Source organism: Equus quagga, chromosome 17, assembly GCF_021613505.1.
Source record: "Equus quagga isolate Etosha38 chromosome 17, UCLA_HA_Equagga_1.0, whole genome shotgun sequence".
In the NCBI taxonomy this organism is placed as follows: Eukaryota; Metazoa; Chordata; class Mammalia; order Perissodactyla; family Equidae; genus Equus; species Equus quagga.
The window spans coordinates 13,573,516-13,593,801 of NC_060283.1; the positions used below are offsets into that span (position 1 = coordinate 13,573,516).

General features: G+C 39.4%; 1 protein-coding gene across 7 annotated transcripts in view; it reads left to right on the forward strand.

Moving 5' to 3' along the window:
- The window catches only part of LPXN (leupaxin), a 37,697-nt gene extending 21,472 nt beyond the window's left edge, over positions 1–16,225 (forward strand). For all 7 annotated transcript variants that reach the window (XM_046643052.1, XM_046643053.1, XM_046643054.1 and 4 more), the window contains 6 exons: positions 1,394–1,493; positions 4,717–4,884; positions 5,805–5,978; positions 6,102–6,183; positions 14,513–14,661; positions 15,000–16,225. In XM_046643052.1, coding sequence (XP_046499008.1) covers positions 1,394–1,493; positions 4,717–4,884; positions 5,805–5,978; positions 6,102–6,183; positions 14,513–14,661; positions 15,000–15,269 — 943 coding nt within the window. In that variant the 3' untranslated portion in view covers positions 15,270–16,225. The remainder of the gene's footprint in view (positions 1–1,393; positions 1,494–4,716; positions 4,885–5,804; positions 5,979–6,101; positions 6,184–14,512; positions 14,662–14,999) is intronic.
- Positions 16,226–20,286: the final 4,061 nt, after the last annotated feature.

Sequence of the window (20,286 nt, forward strand, 5' to 3'; positions counted from 1 at the left end):
TCTACTATTTTAATTTAAGCTTCTCTCTCTTTCGCCCTCTGTCTCTGTCTCTCACAGACACACACACACACACACACACACACACACACAAACACACACAAACAGTTCTCTCCTTGTCTGGTTTTAGTATCAAGTTTCTGCAATATTCCTAGAACTTATTGGGTGATTTTCCATATTTTTCTATGTACTTGAAAATTTATATAATGCTTCTAAAAAACTATCAGGTTTTTTTTGTTTTCTGTTTCATTAATCTATGCTTTTATGCCTTCTGTTTAATTATTTTAGTCTTTGTTTATTTTTGGACTCTTAAGTTGGATATTTTGTTTAGTTGTTTCTGAGCTTTCTTATTTTTCAATATTGCACTTAAGTCTGTTTATTTTCCTTTCAGTAACATTTTGCTTTCAACTCGAAGAAGCATATGTGTATGTGTGTGCATGATCTCATTACTATTTCTAAGTAGTTTTAAAATTCTGTTTATTTTTTTCTTCATCCCAAGAATTAATTAGAAGTATTTTATTTTTCCTTAAGTGGATAGTTTTTTTTTAACAGTTAATTTGTACTTTCAGTCACTGCAATCTAAGAATATGTTCTGTATGGTTGACTTAGAATTTATTGAGCTTTATTTTATGTCCTTATACATGGTTAATTTTGCTAATGATTGTGCAAGTATTTGAAGAATCTGAATTTTATTTCTTGGGTCCAAAATTTTATTGATCAATAATTTATTCACAATTATATGGATATGAAACCAGCATCGTATAGATTATCTAAACTCTATCAGGGCGCTGCAGACTTTTCCTGTAAAGGGCAGATAGTAAATATTTTAGGCTTTGTGAACCATAAGGTGTTTGTCACAACTATCCAACTCTGTAGGAAAACAGGTGTACACAGTGTGTAAATGCATGGGCATGGCCAAATTTGGCCCATGGGCCTTAGTTTGTTGAGGCCTCTTCTATATTCTTATTTATTTTTTGTCTTTTGCCTGACAATTACTGAGAGAAGATATAATACTTTATAATTTAATAAAAGAATGCTATTAAAATAATACACATTGAACCATGGCCTTAAAGCTGTTTTCAGAGGCTGCTTTGCATCTGGTTGTTGGGAGAGAATGGCTGCCCACCTACATGTCCACCACTTTCCTTCATGCACTTGAGAACAATAGTCAGTTTTTGAGACGACCAGTTGGAGACTTGGAGACAAAAGGCAGGGAAACCTTATTCAGAGTTTTCGTCTAGTACCTATTTTTTAAAATACGTACTTGCTGTCTCTAGTTTTACTCACATTTAAGGGGTTAATAGCTAAAGCTGCATTTTCTGGTATTTTATGTATGGCTTAACATTTATTTGAGTTTTGATGTGTTAGAATGATTTTTTTTGATTTCTCTCCATAGTGAGGTCCAAGAGCCAAAGGAATCACCACCACCTCCTAAAACCTCAGCAGCTGCTCAGTTGGATGAGCTCATGGCCCACCTGTGTGAGATGCAGGCTAAGGTGAGCACAGTCCCTGTGGTGAAGCTTCCAGCATTTATCTCTGTGGAACTCAGCTCTGCCTTCCCCCTTTAGGAATTCTTCTAAGTTGTCATTCATTTTCCCGGACTAAATTTAATTCAACAGATGAACTCAAATTTGTGCTATGTATTATCTGGACGCAAAAGATAGTATGATACAGCCTCTGATCTGAAGGAGCTTGGAGTGTGCTTGGTAAAATGAAGCATAAGTCTCTGTAACATTTACAGAATAAAAGACAGGTGGTTTTTCAAAAAATATGTGGAGCAAACATTAAGAATGTAGAGAGGTCAAGGAGATTTTGTCAGAGGTGGGGATGGGATGTGGGATGGTAACTCTGGAGAATGGAAAGCGTTTGGATGCAAAGAGATGAGAGAGGAGGTCCTTTTAGTTGAAGTGAGCCCTGAGAGCATCAGCATCTAAGGCTGGATGAAGTGTAGCAGGACTGTTAAAGAGACCTGCCTGAGCAGGATGGAGGAGACCTGTGGGCAAGCTGGGACAGAGCATGAGAGATCAAAGTGTGGCATTGAAAGTAGGACGGATGAGGATTCCTAAGCCCCATGTTGCAATATAACCTGCCTCCTTGTTCTAGCCTCCAGAGCATGAGTGTTGAGCTCGCATGGCCTGGCAGGGAAGGAAAATCAGAGAAGTTGGCTTAAAAATGTATTAAGGGAAATATAATCTAGAATTCTTAAGGTAGGGAGTCCAACCATTTTAAATTGTTTGGGGGATTTGATATGTATGTGTGAGTGACGATGAAGTAATTTCAAGGCAGTATATAAAAATGTGTATGGGGACTGACCTGGTGGCACAGCGGTTAAGTGTGTATGCTCTGCTTCAGTGGTCCGGGGTTTGCCGGTTTGGATCCGGGGTGCCGACGTGGCACCGCTTGGCAAGCCATGCTGTGGCAGGCATCCCACGTATAAAGTAGAGGAAGATGGGCGTGGATGTTAACTCAGGGCCAGTCTTCCTCAGCAAAAAGAGGAGAATTGGCAGCAGATGTTAGCTCAGGGCTAATCTTCCTAAAAAAAAAGCAAAAAAATGTGTATGATTGGGGGAGACAGGAACCTTATCTTTGTGGGTCACCTTTGGACTCCCAGCACAGTTCCTGACACATTGTGAGTAATACATACTTATTAGAGGGACAAATGAATAAATGTCAGAAACAAATTTTCTTTCATGTTTACAGTAAAGCTGAGTGCATTCCTCATGGTGCTGTATATCAGAAACGACTAGGAAAAAATCTACATTAGGAGTTTTAATTGTGTTGTGTTTTCTAATTGATTTAACATGCTTTGGTTTATTTACATTTAAAGGATATTCTGTTTATTTTTTGAATAGGCCATGCATTCACATTGTGCAAAAACCAAAAGTACAAAAGTTTACAGTGAGCTGTTTCTCTATCAGCTCTCTTCCCGGCCATCGGTGCTGCCCCCTGGAGGTTGTCAGTATTTCTTACATAGCCGTTTAGAAGTATTCTGAAATATACAAGCAAATAGTTACAGATGTAAATACAGACATAGATTTATATATATATAAAATTGTGTTATTACTTACTTAATATTGGTTGTCCTTTTAGGCCTTTGAGACATTAACCTTCTGAACACTAATGTCTTCCACATTAGGTAACATTATATAATAGAAAAGGAAGGAAATCTGTCAGATGATAAAAGTTTCTTGAAGGGAAATGAGCATTTCTGATTAGTGAGATAATGTGAGGTTATTCCTGGCAGTAAAAATAGGATATAGAGGCCTGAAGGCAGACAGTAACAGATCACATTCGGGAGACTGCAGGGAGCCTGGCTGGCCTTGAACAATGGAGGCTTTTGACTGAGTAATGAAAGAGGAGATTGGAAAGGCAAAGTGAAGACAGAGGGTGGGAGACTTTGAACGCCTGTCTGATGAGTACAGATTTGATGCTGGAGGTTGTGGACAGCCATTGTAGTTTTCTGATCAGGAAGTATTAGGGAGATGGTAGCAGTGGCCCAGTTGGAAGGGAGTTGAGAGAGATGGAAGCAGGACACGAAGTGATGAAGGACAAGCTGGGTATCTTTTTTGTAATTTGAGGCTCTGTCTTTGAATGGTTTATAATAACTCTTTTAGAGTTTTGCTTTAATAAATCCAATCCACCAGCAAGTCTTACCTGACAACTTCTCACCACCTTCTCCCCTAACACTGGTCCAAGTCATCACTTCTGGTTTGAATTGTTGTAATAGTCTCCCTCCTGACTAGTACCGCTAATTCTACTCTTGCTTATCTGCACTTAATTCCTCACTCAGCTACCACAGGGATCTTGTAAATCAGATTCTTTCACTTTCATGCTTGAAATCCTCCAATGGCTCCATCACCCTTGGAATAAAACCCGAGTTTATTGTGAAGGCCTGATGCCATCTTTGCCTCTCTCTCCATCTCTTCTCATACATGCTCAATCTCACTCCCCCTGCTCTAGCTCCACTGACCCATTTTACTTTTCTTCTAATATATCAAACTGTTTCCTTGCACCGGGCCTTCTTTCCTTCTGGAATGCTTTTCCTACAAACATCAATATTTCTGGGTCCCTAAGCACATCACGCAAATATCTGCACAAGTATCACCTCCTTAGAGGGCCTTCTCTGATATTTCCCACATCTAAGTCAATTCTTTCTCACCATCCCACCCTCTGTCACTTCCACCTCCGTATATAACTTATATCTTATCTATACCTGACATTACGTCATATATTTACTTGTTAAATTGTTTATTATCTATCACCCAGAGAAAGTAAACTCCACGAGGGCGGCACTCAGTAGGCCTTGTGCACTGCTCTCTACCAAAAGTCTGGAGTAGTTATTGGCACAAACTAATTGCTCAATAAACATTGCAGAATAAATGAATGAAAAGAAGATATGATTAATTGTTGACCGATGGTTGTCATAAGAACAAGAAAAGGTATCGTCTTCAGACACTCCATTTCCTATGGTCAGAAAAGATTTATAAATGGAGGAAGATTAATCAGATTTTATTTGGCCTGAGGAACTTAGAATGAAAGGAGGATGAAAACATTTTTAGTGGTGTTACAATGTTGGATTCTACCATGTCTTGAACAAAGGTTAGGGAAAGACTAAAGGATCAGTCAGTAGAGATGAACTTACAGGATCATGCAGAAGATGCCAACGAGGGTAAATGTACATGAAACTGATTCTCTTCATGGTTCTTCCCTTGGTACCAGGCTGCAGTGAAACCAGATGTCAGCAAGAAACACTTGCCAGACAAACGGGACGACAAGGCCTCCCTAGACTCCATGCTGGGGGGTTTGGAGCAGGATTTGCAGGACCTTGGAATTGCCACAGTGCCCAAGGGCCACTGTGCTTCCTGTCAGAAACCGATTGCTGGAAAGGTGGGATAGGCCACAATGTTCGTCCTACAGCCGTCTGTCTGTGTATATGTCTGTCTCCGTCTCACCAAAGATTGCTTTAGCTCCTTACATTCTAAGACGTTTTAGTAATAGTTAATAATAACTGATCCCTTACAGTGCTCCAGGCGCTGAGCTAAGTGCTTTATAAGAATTCCCTCATTTAATAGTCACATTAGCCCTTTAAGGAAGACTCTATTACCGTTCCCGTTGTAAAGATGAAGAAACTGAGGGCTCAGGGATGTTAACTGACATGTCCAAGGTCTAGTAAGAGGTAGAGGTAAGATTTGAACCCAGGAGAGTCTGATTCTCAAATTTGAGTTCTTAAGCATTTTTCTGTACTGCCTTTACTGAAAGGAACTTCTCACTGCTTCCTCTGTTCTGACAGTCTCAGTCTAAATTAATTGATTACAATTCAGCTGCACTCAGCTCCAAATCACAGCTACAGACTCCTGCTCCACATCACCCTTCACCAGAAACCATAATGAAGGGCTTTGATTCATGCATGGGGCATGAAATGACGTGTTCAGACCTGAGGAATGAAAACTGTCATTTGGCCTTTTCCTCTTCCAGGGATCCCTTCCATGCCAAGGCCATAGTATGTCTTGTTGGTCACTACTGTGCTCTGTTTTGTTTCTCCTACCCTCTGGGGCAGTGTAGTGGTAACAAACATTTACAGGCCTCTATCAGCATGATCACTCAGGAAACTGGGCACTCTTTTACTATCCATAAAGCATAGACAACAGTCGCATAGGTAGAACCTCAGCCTAGGCCTCAGCGTTGTATGACTCCAGGGGTGTCGTTGACAAGGAATGCTTGTGAAGAGTGCCTTTCAGAGTTGTGTAAGCTCAAGGCCCTAGAGCACTCAACTGGGTTCCCATGCTAGGTCTTATTTTGTCCTCCAGGTGATCTACGCTCTAGGGCAAGCATGGCATCCAGAGCACTTCGTCTGCACTCACTGCAAAGAAGAGATTGGCTCTAGCCTCTTCTTTGAGCGGAATGGCTTGGCCTACTGCTGCAAGGACTACCACCATCTTTTTTCTCCACGCTGTGCCTACTGTGCTGCTCCCATCCAGGATGTGAGTAAATCCCCCTTACCCCTGCTTTCATGTAGTATTTAATCACTCATTTAGAACCTAGAACCGGGATAGTGTTTACAACTCTGCTGCCTTCTAACATCTCTCTGTGTGTTCCTTTTCCAGAAAGTGCTGACAGCAATGGACCAAACCTGGCACCCAGAGCACTTCTTTTGCTTTCATTGTGGAGAGGTGTTTGGTGCAGAAGGTACACCCGGAACAGTTACAAGAATACCAGCAGAGCTTTTCCTTGACCTGCCATGGTGGCCTTGAGTCCTGCCCCTACCATCCAAGTGCCCATTTCAGTACTAGATGCCATCCCTCCCTACCTTTTCCCAACATTTATAAATTTTTTCTAAATTAGTTTTTTAAATCAAAGAAATATGAATACATAGTTTAAAAATCAAATATTACTTCAAGGGTAATATCGAAAAAGATTAGCTTTTCCTTTCTCTACCCTCAAATCTAGTTCTCCTTTCCAATTTTTTTTAACTTTTTTCTGTTATTTACTTTGTGTTTTAAATAATATATTACTATAGATTTTTTTTCTAGTTTTAACCATTATGTTAATCTATCAGGGAAGATGAGAATTTAGAAATGTTGTTACTACCCCATCTTACCCCCAACATATTTTCTCTCCCCCATTCTCTCAATATATAATTAGGTTATAATTACAGGTCAGATTCAGTGTGTACATGTTGACAACTATGGAAATACTGCTTATAATTGAGCCATGTAGCAAACTGTGATTACCGTAGAGCAGAGATTTTAAAGTTAGATTGCCGACTTCAAATCTGGACTGTGGTATTTATTAGTCATATGATGTTGCTCAAGTCATTTAACCTCTCTGTACCTCACTTTTCTCATCAGTAAAATGGACCTAATAATAATGCTTACCTCATAGGGTCATTTTGAGGATTTTAAGATTACAATACCATTATAGTGTTTAGGATGGTGCCCAGCACATGGAGACATAGTAATAATTAATATTATTTTCTTGGTATCATTTTTATATAAATTAATTTTTTCCTAAAGTTAATATTTGGATTTCTTTTTCATTAGCTTAATGTTTGTTGTTCTTATCTATAATTTATCTGACAGAGCTGTGAAATCCTTCTCAAAATGATCTACTATATCTGGTAACATGTCATTTCCATTTGTTTTTTCTTGGAGACTTCCATCCTCCTTGCTCCAGTCTGAAATGGTTCCTCCTCAGGCTTGCTGACAAGTGGTATTCTGGACCGTTATCTTGGGAATTCCTTTTACTACTTTCTTCTCTGGATCCTTTGTTTCTTGGATCTCATGTCTCTTAATAAATGTTACTGTCTATATTTTGGTGGAGCACATCCTCAAGTGTAGCTCCCAAGAGTAGGATAGGAGGTAAAATTTTTGAGACCTTGAATCTCTGAAAATATTTTTATTCTGTTGTCTACTTTAAGTTTCCTGGGCATAGAGTTCGAGGTGGAAGCTATTTTCCCTCATAATTTTGAAGACATTGCTTCATTGTCTTCCAGCTTCCATAGTTGAGAATTTTTTGTTATTTTGTTCTTATTCGTGATCCTTTCAATGTGACCTGTTTTTCCCTCTTTGCAAGTTTTTTTTCTTCTGTTTTCTGAATTGTCTTGATTTTTTTCTACTACTTATGTTTCTTTTGAACAGATATGACTCATACATGGAATCAGAAAACTTCTTTATTTTGTCTTTTCCTGTCCTTTTAGAATTCACTCAGTGGGGAATGTTTGCTCCTCTCTCCTAAATAAAAATTTGGACAGTCCTGTGTCTTTTCTGATTACTCTTAATAAATAATTCTAAACAGAAAGTCAGTTTAAGACACAAAACACAAAACTAAGTCCTTAGGTAATTCAGTCTGTGTAATAGCTAAAGCTTCCAACTTATTTAGAGTCAGCTACTCTCTCCCCTGATAGGTCCTTTAAGCTGCAGGAGACCAGGGCAGGGGTTTATGGCCTTTTATCTGTCCTTTCCTGCCTTTGGCATCCACCACCCTCACTCCTATTGCTAATCCTGATATCTGATCCCTCCAGAATTGAAACAGGTATGGAAGGAGATGAGACTGGAGGGCACAAAAGTTCTAACTTGTCTCTTGTCTCTGCTGTTATAAATTTGCTTTATACTCTCTGGGCCTGGCAGATGTTTAACTCTGACTTTTTTTTCTTCTTGGATGCTTTTATGGGTTCAATATAGGTCCAGTTGTAAACTCTTGATTGCTTTTCACATGCCTTGGCTGGTTGTTTCCCCGTGGCACATTTCTTTGAGGATCCATTTCACACAGGTTCTTTTTTGCAGGGTTTACATTGTTCCTCCTGGTGATCTCTTAGAAATGATTATAATTATTCTGGATCATCTCTTTTACTCACATTTTCATATACGGACCATGGGAAACTTGCACCTTCCTTGCACTCAGTGGGACTGAAGTTGATTTTCAGGTACATCTGTATAAAGGATGCCGTCTCCTGTGGACTTTTTCCAAGGATGAGTCAAATACCATCAACCATATCTCACTAATGGCAGGGGACACATATCTAGCTCTCTGAGTAGTCCCATTGAAATTCCTCTCTTGGCCTGAGGTTAGCAGGAATCATACCTCATCCCTTTTGGAGGTGGTGTTCGAACACCCATAGCACAGTTTTCTCCAAAGAAATCCCTCTCTCAATTTCCCTTCCTCTTTATCTGTTTGTATCCTCAGCGTGAGTGAAGAGTTCAAGAGTTGTGAAAACAGTTCATGGCTACTTTGAAGGATGTCTTGCAGCTCAATTTGGAATTTGATATCTATTCCATCTTGATTCCTTACATCTTGTTATATTTGTCTTTGCCCAATGCTGCTGGTCTTTGGTTGTCCATTTCCTATTTGAGAATGAGACACTAAAATGCTAATTTGAAGCTCTGTGGATATAGGCAGAACTTGTTGACTGGTGGACTCAACTGTATGGTACTCAGATAGGATACTCTGGCCATTTTGCTGGAGGGCCCCTGAATATTAATATTTTAGTTATCTTGAATCAATTCTACTGAAGAGATGTTCTCTCCAACAGCATTATGAGAATTAAAAAAAGAGATTGGAAGATGGGGTTTTCACCATTTATCACATCAACTGTTATTTAATGCCCATTTTTCAGTAGAAAGCTTGACTTCTTTCCTTATGGTGCCCAGTACCCTGATCACTGAGATTCTCTGACTTGACATTTCCAGAATTAATCACTGTATCTTATGGTAGGGTGGGGGATCTGATCTCCTAACAGCTCTTCAGACTTGCAACCAACCAATCCTATTTCCAGCCTCGATGACTATTTTACGCGTGCAGTTCCTGAACCCCTCTGATGTTATGAGCTCCAGATGGCTTGAATTTTATTGGCACCTCCCCTCTGTAGAGATGTAGGTTTTAGTTTCCTTGTTTTTGCCAAGCTGGTTGTCACTCATGCTTCCTTTAAATTTTGGAAAATTTTATTGGTATCTCATTTGTAGCATCTCTTTTTCTTTTCTCTTTTTCCTTATGGGTTTTTCTGTTTTAAATAATTCTTTATCTGTCATGTTAGTAATGTTTCAAGAGTGAGTGAAGAAAATTCCACATGTTGAGTCCCTCACCAACATGGAAACTCTCCTAAATATCAGGCATTTTATTATGTATATTTCTAACTCTTGTTCATTTAATCCCCACCACAACCTTTAGAGAGTTATTTTATTCCATATCTTACCTAGTTGCAGATGAAAACACTGAACCTCAGAGGTAAAGTGATTTTCTTACAGTCATACAACTAGAAAGTCAAAGAGATTTGAAATTTAAACTTGGGTCTTATTTCTGCAGGTTCCCTGTTTTTTCTACATCAAAACTGTCCTTTGATGGAGACTCGATTCTTCTTCTGCTACTGGATCTTTTCGCTTTCTTAGCACCAGTCTGATACATTTTATTTGAAGATAGAACTAGATCGAGCAGCACTGATAGAATCCACTAATACAGCGCTTTGTAGTAATTTACTTATTCACTGAAGCTTGCTCAGTGCTTTTCACAACTCATTAGGTCTTTCATTTCTAGATTGCACTTTAGTTAAGCCACATTTTTCATTGTGATTTGATCGAAAGCATATTAAAGTGTGTCATGGTTAAGTTTATATTGTATCGGTAGCCTCAGAAGCCTGAGAGTGACTTGAGTAGAACAGTCAGCAAGCGAACAGTGCCTGTGGGTGATTATGATGTAGAAGTTGCGTGAGAGCAGAACGACAGAATATAGACATATTTCAAACAGAAATTTAATTATATACAAAAGAAAAATTATCCTATCTGTAAGATGACCAGAAAGCACCATGAAGATACCTCGTTTTCACTGTTCTTGACTTAGGCCCCTTCTAAACAGACAAGGCTGATTGGGTCATTTATGACTTTACATAGATAGAAGCCACACATAAGACATATTTTTTGAGACAACTGACAAAAAAGGCCATTTATTAATCAGAAGCTCCTCTTTAGCTGTAATTTTGCTTTTATCCTTCACTTTCTGTAAATGGGTCTCCTACTATATGGTTAGTCCATTAATTAGGTGGCATCCTGCCTTACCCTATGTCACATAGCTACACACAAAGTTTCTATAATGACAGCTTAGCCCCTGAGCCTCCTGGGAAATTAAATTCACCTGCATTTTTGTTTCAGTTCAGAAAATTATTCTTTGAGGCTCAAGTTTCTAAGCACATCAGGCCTTAGCATCCTCCCATAGGGACCAGGTCCTCGGTGCCTACGTCTTTCTTTTTAATTGTTCATTATCCAGGCCATGCAGGTGCTCCCTAATTCCCCCTGTGGTTAAGAGCCTCACAAGAGTGTAAATGCTTTCCCTCTCCCTGTGACACTTTTAATTGTTAGTATCTCTCATCCATCCTCCAGAGGTAATTGGCCCCAGAGAGCCTCTAGGAAAGTAAGTGCTGAAACTTTCTCAATTTATTGGATTACTGAATGCAAGGGTATCACAGCAAGTTTGGCTGATTGCTTTTAATTTCTCTCCCAGGACTCACCTGAGTTGAAACAGAGGCTGTTACTTCCCTGCTGTCTCATTCTTGAGATCAGCTACCCTGCAAATGCCTAGATGAGGGTCATTCCTGGGTCAGCTGGCATGTCTTATAATTTTCTCAAGTAACACTTAACTTATAGGCAAGCTCAGTTTTATTTCATTTATTTTACGAAGCATCAGCATCACTTGGGGACTCCTCAGAAATGCAAATTCTTTGGCCCCATCCCAGACCTACTGAATCAGAAACTCTGAGGATAGGACCCAGAAATTTGCATATTGACAAGCTCTCCAGGTGATGGATCCATGCTAAAGTTAGAGAAAGACTGTGCTGCCCAACAGCAAGAAAGATGGTTGTGGGTGTTGGTTTATTTTTCTTAAATCGTAGGCCTTCCTACATTCAGTTACATTTGATCAGACTCTAGACATTCTTTGACAAGGTGAAGAAAGTGAGCTCTACTGTGTCTCAGGGGTATAGAAGAACAATATAAGACAGTTTATAAATTATTAGTTTAAATTCTTAGATCAATAGGCCTCAGAAGTCTGTTAAATTGTCTCCTTTTCAAGAACAGCATAGTTGAACAAGGCAAAGCATATCAAAAAGTGACCAGCGATAGCAGAGGAACTATGGCTGCATAATTTAGGTCCCAATGCCTGGCTGCTCCTATTACCTTTTTAAAATCTGGCTGCTACGATCAAAGAGTATTTCTAGAAATAACGTTCTTCCTGGGCTGCTTTCCAATCTACTGTGCATGCTTTGCTTCCATGCTATTTTAGTGGCACACAGGTAGAGCTCTCATTCCAAAATTGTTGGCTTATGATATTTGGACTCGCTGATACTGAGTTCAGTTCCCACAAAGAGGTCAAGGGCAGGATGCATTTAAGTTAGGGGTGTGACATCCAAGTTAGGCTTTGAAGGTAGGCTTAGATTTGAATCTCAGCTCCTCCACTGACTAGTTGGTTACATGTAATTTCTCTTAGATTTCCTTTTGGGAGGGTTGCTGTAAAGAATCTAATTTAAATTTAGTACTGTAGGTAAAACTCTCAGTTGGAACCAGTACAAAGCAGGTGATAACAGAAATGGGATTGCTAATAATCATCTTAGGTAGGCTCTCCAAGTAAATGTCAAGGAGCGTTCTTTACAGAAAAGTTCACTTGTTTATACGTGTTCTAGTTAATCCTGGAGTGAGACTCTAAACAGCAACGTATTCTGGAGCTGATGGTCTCAGTTTTGCTATTGTAATATTGTTTCCATGTCTGTTCATTCAATAAATATTTGTTGAGCAAATCCTATGTATGTGTCAGGTACTATTCTAGGTACTGAGGCTGCAGTGACAAAAAACGAAGTTCCCCCCTCATGGTATATATGTTCTAGTGAGGAAGACAGGCAATAATCAAACCAGCCAACTAAATAACTAACTGACTTTATATGTTAGGTGAGAGAGAGAGAGAGAGAGAGTGATAGGGTGCTATTTGAAATAGAATGGTTGGGGCAGTTGCTCTCTTAAGCAGACCCCTGCGTTAAGTGAAGGACCAAACCATCTGGGTAGCATGAGGAAGTGATTTTCAAAGCAGAGGGAATATGTCACTGAATAAGTGCTTGAAGATGAATTAGTTTATTGTGTTTTCCTTCTTTTAATGTAAAGACAATAAAAAGACAATGCAGAAATTTTCATTTATAACCCATCACCCTGTTTAACTAATGCAACATAAAAAAATTTCTCTACCAATGTTTTCTACGTTTATTAATATTTATGCATGTGTAAGTTATAGTATACCTAAAATTCCTTTTATTTCACCTAAACATTTCTCCATGTTGTCTCATAATTTTATGATAATAATTTTAATAATATACATTATTCAATTAGGATTTTATGCAGATTATAAAAGATTATGTGCCTGAAGATGTTCATTGAATTATTTATAGTTACAAATATTGGAAACAACTGAAATGCGTTCAGAATAGTATATTTAGATTACTTCTGGAGTTTTAGTAGTGCTACAATGAATGTCTGTAAACATCACTTTTTCTTATTTGAATTATTTGTGTGGATTACTTCCTGGGATTCAGATATCTATATCTTTTTTTAAAATTCTTGAATACACATTATCAAATGACTTTCCAATAGAATAATAGCATTCAACTTTATCACCAGGAATATATAAATATATAAATCACTCTGTATTTTCCAGCATTGGCTATATTTATTTAACGCTGTTTTTACTATTTAGCTACAATTAGAAATTAAACTACTAATTAGCAAAAATTAGAACTCCATAGATTTCTTTTGAGTTTCATGGCTTACTCATAATGTTGAACATATTATCACTAAAAGTATTTCTTCTTTCAGTGTTTTAGAGATTGTTTGTTGTTTCCTTAGTTTATAAAACAATGATTGAAACCATATATACATTTCAGAACCCTTTGTATTTGCTATACTTTTCCTGAGGTGTAATTAGCAATTATTTTCCTCAGTTTTCCCTTTATCTTGGCTTTGCTTATGTTGTTTTTTGGTCATCCGTAAGTCATTCATATATATTTTTAATGTGGCTAAATTTATTAATCTTTAACTTGCTTTTGAAATTTGAGCCATTTTAATGACAGTTTTCTTATTCCCTGCTTAAAGAGGAATCCATCCATTTTTAATTCAAGTATTTGTATGATTTGAATTATTATGTATAGATCTTGCATCCATTTGGAAATTATTATTTAACAGTGTTTTATTTCTAAGTATTAGGCACTTTTGTCCAGGTGCTGTTTCAGATAGTAGAGATATAATGTGACAAGACAAACAACATCTAGTTTCTTTCAAAGCTAATGTTCCAGTGAGGGAAGACAGACCACAAAGATGATTTCAGATAATGGTAAATGCTATAAAGACAGTTAAAAAAATGAAGTGATAGATTCGGGCTGAACAGATGCCTCTCTGATAAGATGATATTTGAGCTGATTTCTTTTTTTTTTTTTTTCAGATTTTTTTTTTTAAAGATTTTATTTTTTCCTTTTTCTCCCCAAAGCCCCCCGGTACATAGTTGTGTATTCTTCGTTGTGGGTTCCTCTAGTTGAGTCATGTGGGACGCTGCCTCAGCGTGGTCTGACGAGCAGTGCCATGTCCACGCCCAGGATTCGAACCGACGAAACACTGGGCCGCCTGCAGCGGAGCGCGTGAACTTAACCACTCGGCCACGGGGCCAGCCCCTTGAGCTGATTTCTGAATCACAAGATGAGACTAGCCCTATCGAGACCTGGGGCAGAAGTCTGCAGGCCAAGAGAATGCTTAGTACAGATGCATCAAGGGGGAATAGATCTTAACACTTATTAAATGCTCACTATGAACCAGGCACAATGCTAAAACACTTTACATGCATTATCTCATATATTCCTTAAAACAACTCTTAGGGGTAGGTATCTATTTTGAATATGAGGACCCTGAGGTTGGAAGAGTTTAAATTATTGGCCTCATCTCAGCCTTCACTTTGGCTTAAAGTCTCATACTGCAACAGTGAATCCTTGCTTTTGTCTCTCCAGGCTTTCATGAGAAGGACAAGAAGCCATATTGCCGAAAGGATTTCTTAGCCATGTTCTCACCCAAGTGTGGTGGCTGCAACCGCCCAGTGTTGGAAAACTATCTTTCAGCCATGGACACTGTCTGGCATCCTGAGTGCTTTGTTTGTGGGGTCTGTATACTTACTTATTTATCTTTCGGGTATTGGAGAAGTCAGGGGTTCTCCTCTCGGAGAGGCAGAGCTGCAACTGGTCAGAGGGTTCACAGCTCAGGATGAAGGATTGATGTGGGCTTCCTAAAGGAGACACAAAGCACAGCACCCATTGTGGGCATTTGCTTCTCCGTTTTGCAAGTGGGTAATATTCTGGTCTCCATTTGTCAAGGACCCGAGTGAGTTCCTGCAACTGGCAGGTAACTTGCAGGAACTGCAAGGCTGAAAGCTTTACTTTGCTGATGATTTACTTCTTCACATCTGCATTCCTTTCCTTTCTCTTCTTTCTGTCCCTCCAGGACTGCTTCAGTAGCTTTTCTACTGGCTCCTTTTTTGAGCTGGATGGACGTCCCTTCTGTGAGCTCCATTACCATCACCGCCGAGGAACCCTCTGCCATGGATGTGGGCAGCCCATCACTGGCCGCTGCATCAGTGCCATGGGCCACAAGTTCCATCCTGAGCACTTCGTGTGTGCTTTCTGCCTGACGCAGTTGTCGAAGGGCATCTTCAGGGAACAGAACGACAAGACCTATTGTCTACCCTGCTTCAATAAGCTCTTCCCATTGTAATCTTAGCTGAACCCACAGCCTCTTCAGATCCCCTCTAAAATGTAAACCAAGAGACGAAAGAGTACACTTGTTGTTACTGACCTTCTGCTCAATAGGCTTGTAGAGAAAGTAAAGGTGATGAACAAAGAAGGGAACTTCTAGATGTTACATGACTAAGCTTGTATACTTAAGTTTTAGATTTCTAGTCTTTTTTTATTTTTAATTAGGTACTTGAATTTAGATCTGGGTCCTGTTGTCTAGTGCCTCTGCAGATGTATTTTCCACATGCACACATTGATTCCATCCCTGGTTGTCTCAGACTTCTCCATTTTTATGCCTATGATGGCCCTGCTCATATCTTGTCTCCTTTAGCCCTCATCACTGTCCCTTTTCAAGCTTTCCACGTTTCCCTGTGACTCATTTTCCCATAATCACTTCTGCAGACTTTATTTTGCTGTTAGGAATCGTGATCCTACTCTTAAGTTCTTTGCATCTCCCTTCCGTATATTTCTCTTTTTCAAGAGGAAGTAGATTTTAACTGAACAACTTTAAATTCTGACATCATTGACAAATAAAATGGCTTTCGGTTTTAATGACTCATTGTCATGTTTGGAGACAAACTTTCTGCTTCCCATGTTCTCTGCTAGGCAGTATGTGTAATTAAATTTGTATCATATGTCTTGTTACTTTCATACAATGAGCGCTTTTTTTAATCAAAAGAAATTAAAAAGAGGGACTCCTATTCCCCAGTAACTTCCTGCTTAATTTGGGCCCATAACATTCCTTTTGTTTTATTTTTTGCACTTAGATGATTGAATCATCTTGAAAGATGGCAAAGATTCTTAAAATTGTTTTCTCACTTTGTTTACATAAGGAGAAAAACTGAATCTCCGTGAGGCGTTTGCAAGTTCATTTTTGCATATGTTTGTGTATCTCCAAACTCATCAAATTATATACATTAAATATGTCTAGTTTTCTTGTATATCAATTATGTCTCAATAAAGCTGTTTTAAAAAATGAAACATGCATCTACCTAAACTTCACAATTGTCTCATGGCTGTTCTTAGAACATCTCTGAAGAAAGATGCTATAAAAGATCATTTGATCATTTTCCAGTTTGGATTAGGAAATCCAAGCCCCAAAGAAAAATCTCCACTTATTTGTTCCTCTGCAAGATATTATAAGTAAATTTGTAGAAAAGCTTCTCGGGTTATTAAAGAATATGACTTTCTCATCTCCTATCTCAAGTAAGCTTCAGAAGGAGTCATGCTTCCTCAAAAGAGGTAGTGTTCAGATTGGTGCTATATCTTACTTACCATGGTCTTAAAAATAATTGTATGATTATTTGTTATAAAAAAAAAAAAACAGTTTAGGGGCAGACCCAGTGGCGTAGTGGTTAAGTTTGCGTGCTCCACTTTGGCGACCCGGGGTTAGTGGGTTTGGATCCCGGGTGTGGACTTATGTACTGCTTATCAGGCCATGCTGTGGCAGCATCCCACACACAAACTAGAGGAGGATACACAGATGTTAGCTCAGTGCCAATCTTCCTCAAGCAAAAAGAGGAAGATTGGCAACAGATGTTAGTTCAAGGATAATCTTCCTCACCGACAAACCCAGAAAAATCAAAAAACAGTCTAAATTACTGAGGGAAACTCCTTCACTGGAGGAATTTTTAAAAATAGGTCCAACTTTGGTGTCTTTAGATTGGAATGGGAACAGAAGTTCTTGGAGAAGTGATGGATTAAATGATTCTTGTCAAGCTTTATTGTATCTATCTCCTCTGTTGGAATGGGTGATCAAGGGATTTTGAGAGTTAAAAGAAAGTGGTTAACAGTTAATTCTATAAAATAGGAATTCCAAATGTGTATGGGAGGCCACACAGGGAGCTGTCTGGCCTCATGTCCTGTTTGCTTGGCTGAGAGTACCAGACTAAGCAAAATATGCATTCAACTTCTAAACATCCTCTTTACAGTGTCCTCACTCTGTGATGTCACATGCAGGTGTTAATATGGCAGTCTTCATGGTTGCCTTGGCAATAGGACAAAGTAAACTTGGGGTTTTAGCCCTTAAGAAAGAATGTTCAGGTACTAAAACTTTTTTTTTAAGGACTAGCTGTTTTGAAATTATAGTAGAACCTAAATATTTAAAAAGGTCAGACAAAAGCCAGAGTTTACTAAGCTGAAATTAAGCGAAGAGTTTTCCCTCTCCCAATGAATGTAAGTGGTTATATTTGTTCAAAAAGAGATGCTGCCTTCATGATCAGTGTTTTAGCAGCAAGGAAACCACGCACAAGTAAAACATTGTCCTTAAACAGAAATATTCGTGGGCCTGCCAGGTGGCGCAGCAGTTAAGTTCACTCCTTCCGCTTTGGTGGCCCAGGGTTTGCTGGTTCAGATCCTAGGTGCAGACATGCCACTGCTTAACCAGCCTTGCTGTGGCAGGCGTCCCACATATAAAGTAGAGGAAGATGGGCATGGATGTTAGCTCAGGGCCAGTCTTGTCAGCAAAAAAGAGCGGGATTGGCAGCAGATGTTAGCTCAGGGATAATCTTCATGAAAAAAGAAAAGAACCCAGAAATATTCAAACTGATCACCTAGCTGCTTACTCTTGGTTCTGAGTTACTTCTAGCTTTTAGAAAATAAAACTACCTTTAAGGACAGGGGTTTTCTACCAGTGAGTATGTATATATATATATATATATATATATATGAATTTGCTGTAGACTGGGAAGATTCTCAAAGAGGAATCCCCCAATTAGTTTGACCAATTATTCTTTGGAATAAGTGTAGCGTCCTCCAAGGTGATATTTTCATAAAGACAGCAATTATTTTTCTAAATAGGTTCTAGCATGCACTTCTAGGATTGTCAGAAGGCTGCCAGCCACATGCTCCCTTTTTCGTGACCAGTAGAGGGAGAAAGAGTATTTTTCTCTAGCTTCGCAAGCAAAAGTCCTGAGATTCGTCCTCACTGGATGAGCTTAGGTCACATACCCACCAGTGATTTTTGCCCAGGGAATGGATTGTGCAGCTTGGCTTAAACCAAACTGGACAATTCCTGACATTAGAGGCAGAACTAAGTTCCTGAAAACACAAGGACTCTGTGGGCGACGTGAATTCTTAAATCTGAGTACTGATAAGGGGGGTAATGAATCTTGAATTCATGTAACTATATGTTCAAAAATGAAAGCACTATTAAAATGTTTCTGAGTTTCAAGGTAATACAGAAGGTAAGCAAGTAGATATTTCCAGTGCCCCAAGGGAACACGTCTGAGAACTCTACAGAATTCTAAAGCAGAGGAAAACCAGCAATGATGGTGTCGTGAGGAACATGTGGCAGAGCTGCCGTCTTCCCTGGGCCCCCAGGGGCACAGCGTTAACAAGTATGAAAAACAGCTTCGGTCTGGTAATCTGAAAAGGGAGATCTTCCAGCTGAAATAAAGGTGAGAAAAAGTAACAGTTTTCTTTAAAGGGAAGGGTCTTAGGGGTAAGCAGGTCCTTAATAAGGGCAATGGTGGCAGCCACTAAAATACAGGACTGAAAAAGCGACTGCCTGCCTCCAAAATACTGCCGGGGCTGTGTTACTAGATAAAACTCCCTGTCAGGGCAGCATGTAAGTGCTGAATATCCAGAGCTCAAAGTACAAGTGGAAACCTATTGGGAGTCACTGGATGAGAAAGAAAGAAATCTCAGATAAGTTCTGGTGCTTGCTTGTGCTTGTTGCAAATATATAACTTTTCCAGGAGGCAACAATGTCTCAAATCTATCCTGTAAGAAAGAAGACAGTTTATGCAAGAGGTTCTTCCTCCCTGGTTATGGTAAATGTGATGCGGGGTCTGTGAGCTGAAGAGTCGAAAGAAAGATTTCTTGGACTCTCAAGGTCTGGCAGTAGCGCTCTTTTATTTAGAGAATAGTGTGGAATAGCATGGGGACAGGACCCATGGACAGTGAAGAGCTGCTGCCGCTGCTGCATGGGAACAGGACCCATGGGCAGTCAGAGCTGCTGCTGCTGCTGCATGGGGACAGGACCCATGGGCAGTCAGAGCTGCTGCTGCAATGTGTTGAGGGTTAGGGCTAAATTTATAAGGCGTGGGTACGTGACTTATTTTTACTGGAAAAAGAAAAGATGATGTAAAAAGTCATTAAATGGTTTCAGTGCAGATGGGGTCTGGTTATTGCGTGGTCGTATAACTTTAGATATGAATCTGGTCATATAGATCGGCATGTAGGCGAGGATGCCCTGGGCTTCTCTCCCTGGGGCAGCCTTAATCCACACCATAAAATCCATTGGGTCATATAGATCAGCATGTAAGCCACATCATCTTGGGCTTCTTTACCTGGGGCAGCCTTGATCCACATCAAATGCACAGTGCCGAAATCAGTTTCCTGTGGGAAGATAGCTCCTAACTGAGTTTAGTTTCATAGACCAAGGATTCTGGACAATTACATAGATTCAGTGGCATTCTGGCGACAGCAACCCATCTTCCCTTGCTATTTTGTAGATCAAAAAATCTCAGCAAGTACTGTGTTCTAGGAACCACGTTTTTGCCTGCATAACTTCCCCATTCCAGTGAGAGATATCTCAGATCAAAGGTGCTGATGAAACAACTCCTGTAGCTGAGAATGAACAAAGAAATCAAAGAGGATTTAACTTCCTTTAAACTTTAACTTAGAGGAAGTGAGACAATTTGATGTTGGATTTTAATGCCTTTGGACTTTGATATGCTATGTTAAATAACATGACTGAACATAATTGGGGATGTGAAATAGAATGGGAGTAAATTTCTCAGCATTATTTTTTTTCAGTCTAGTTTCTCCACAAGGAACCATATCTCTCCCATTTTGGGTCGATGTAGTTAAGTGGGGCTGACTTTACCTATAACTCCTGGGATGCACTCAAATCTCAGGCTGACCAGTACATTCGTCTTCTGGACCAAAGTGATTGGATCAAGGGTAGACATGTGACCCTAGAAAAGCCAATCAGATTGCTCCCCAGAGCCTTTGCTAGATTTATTGGGAACAAGTTATTCTCATTTTGTTAG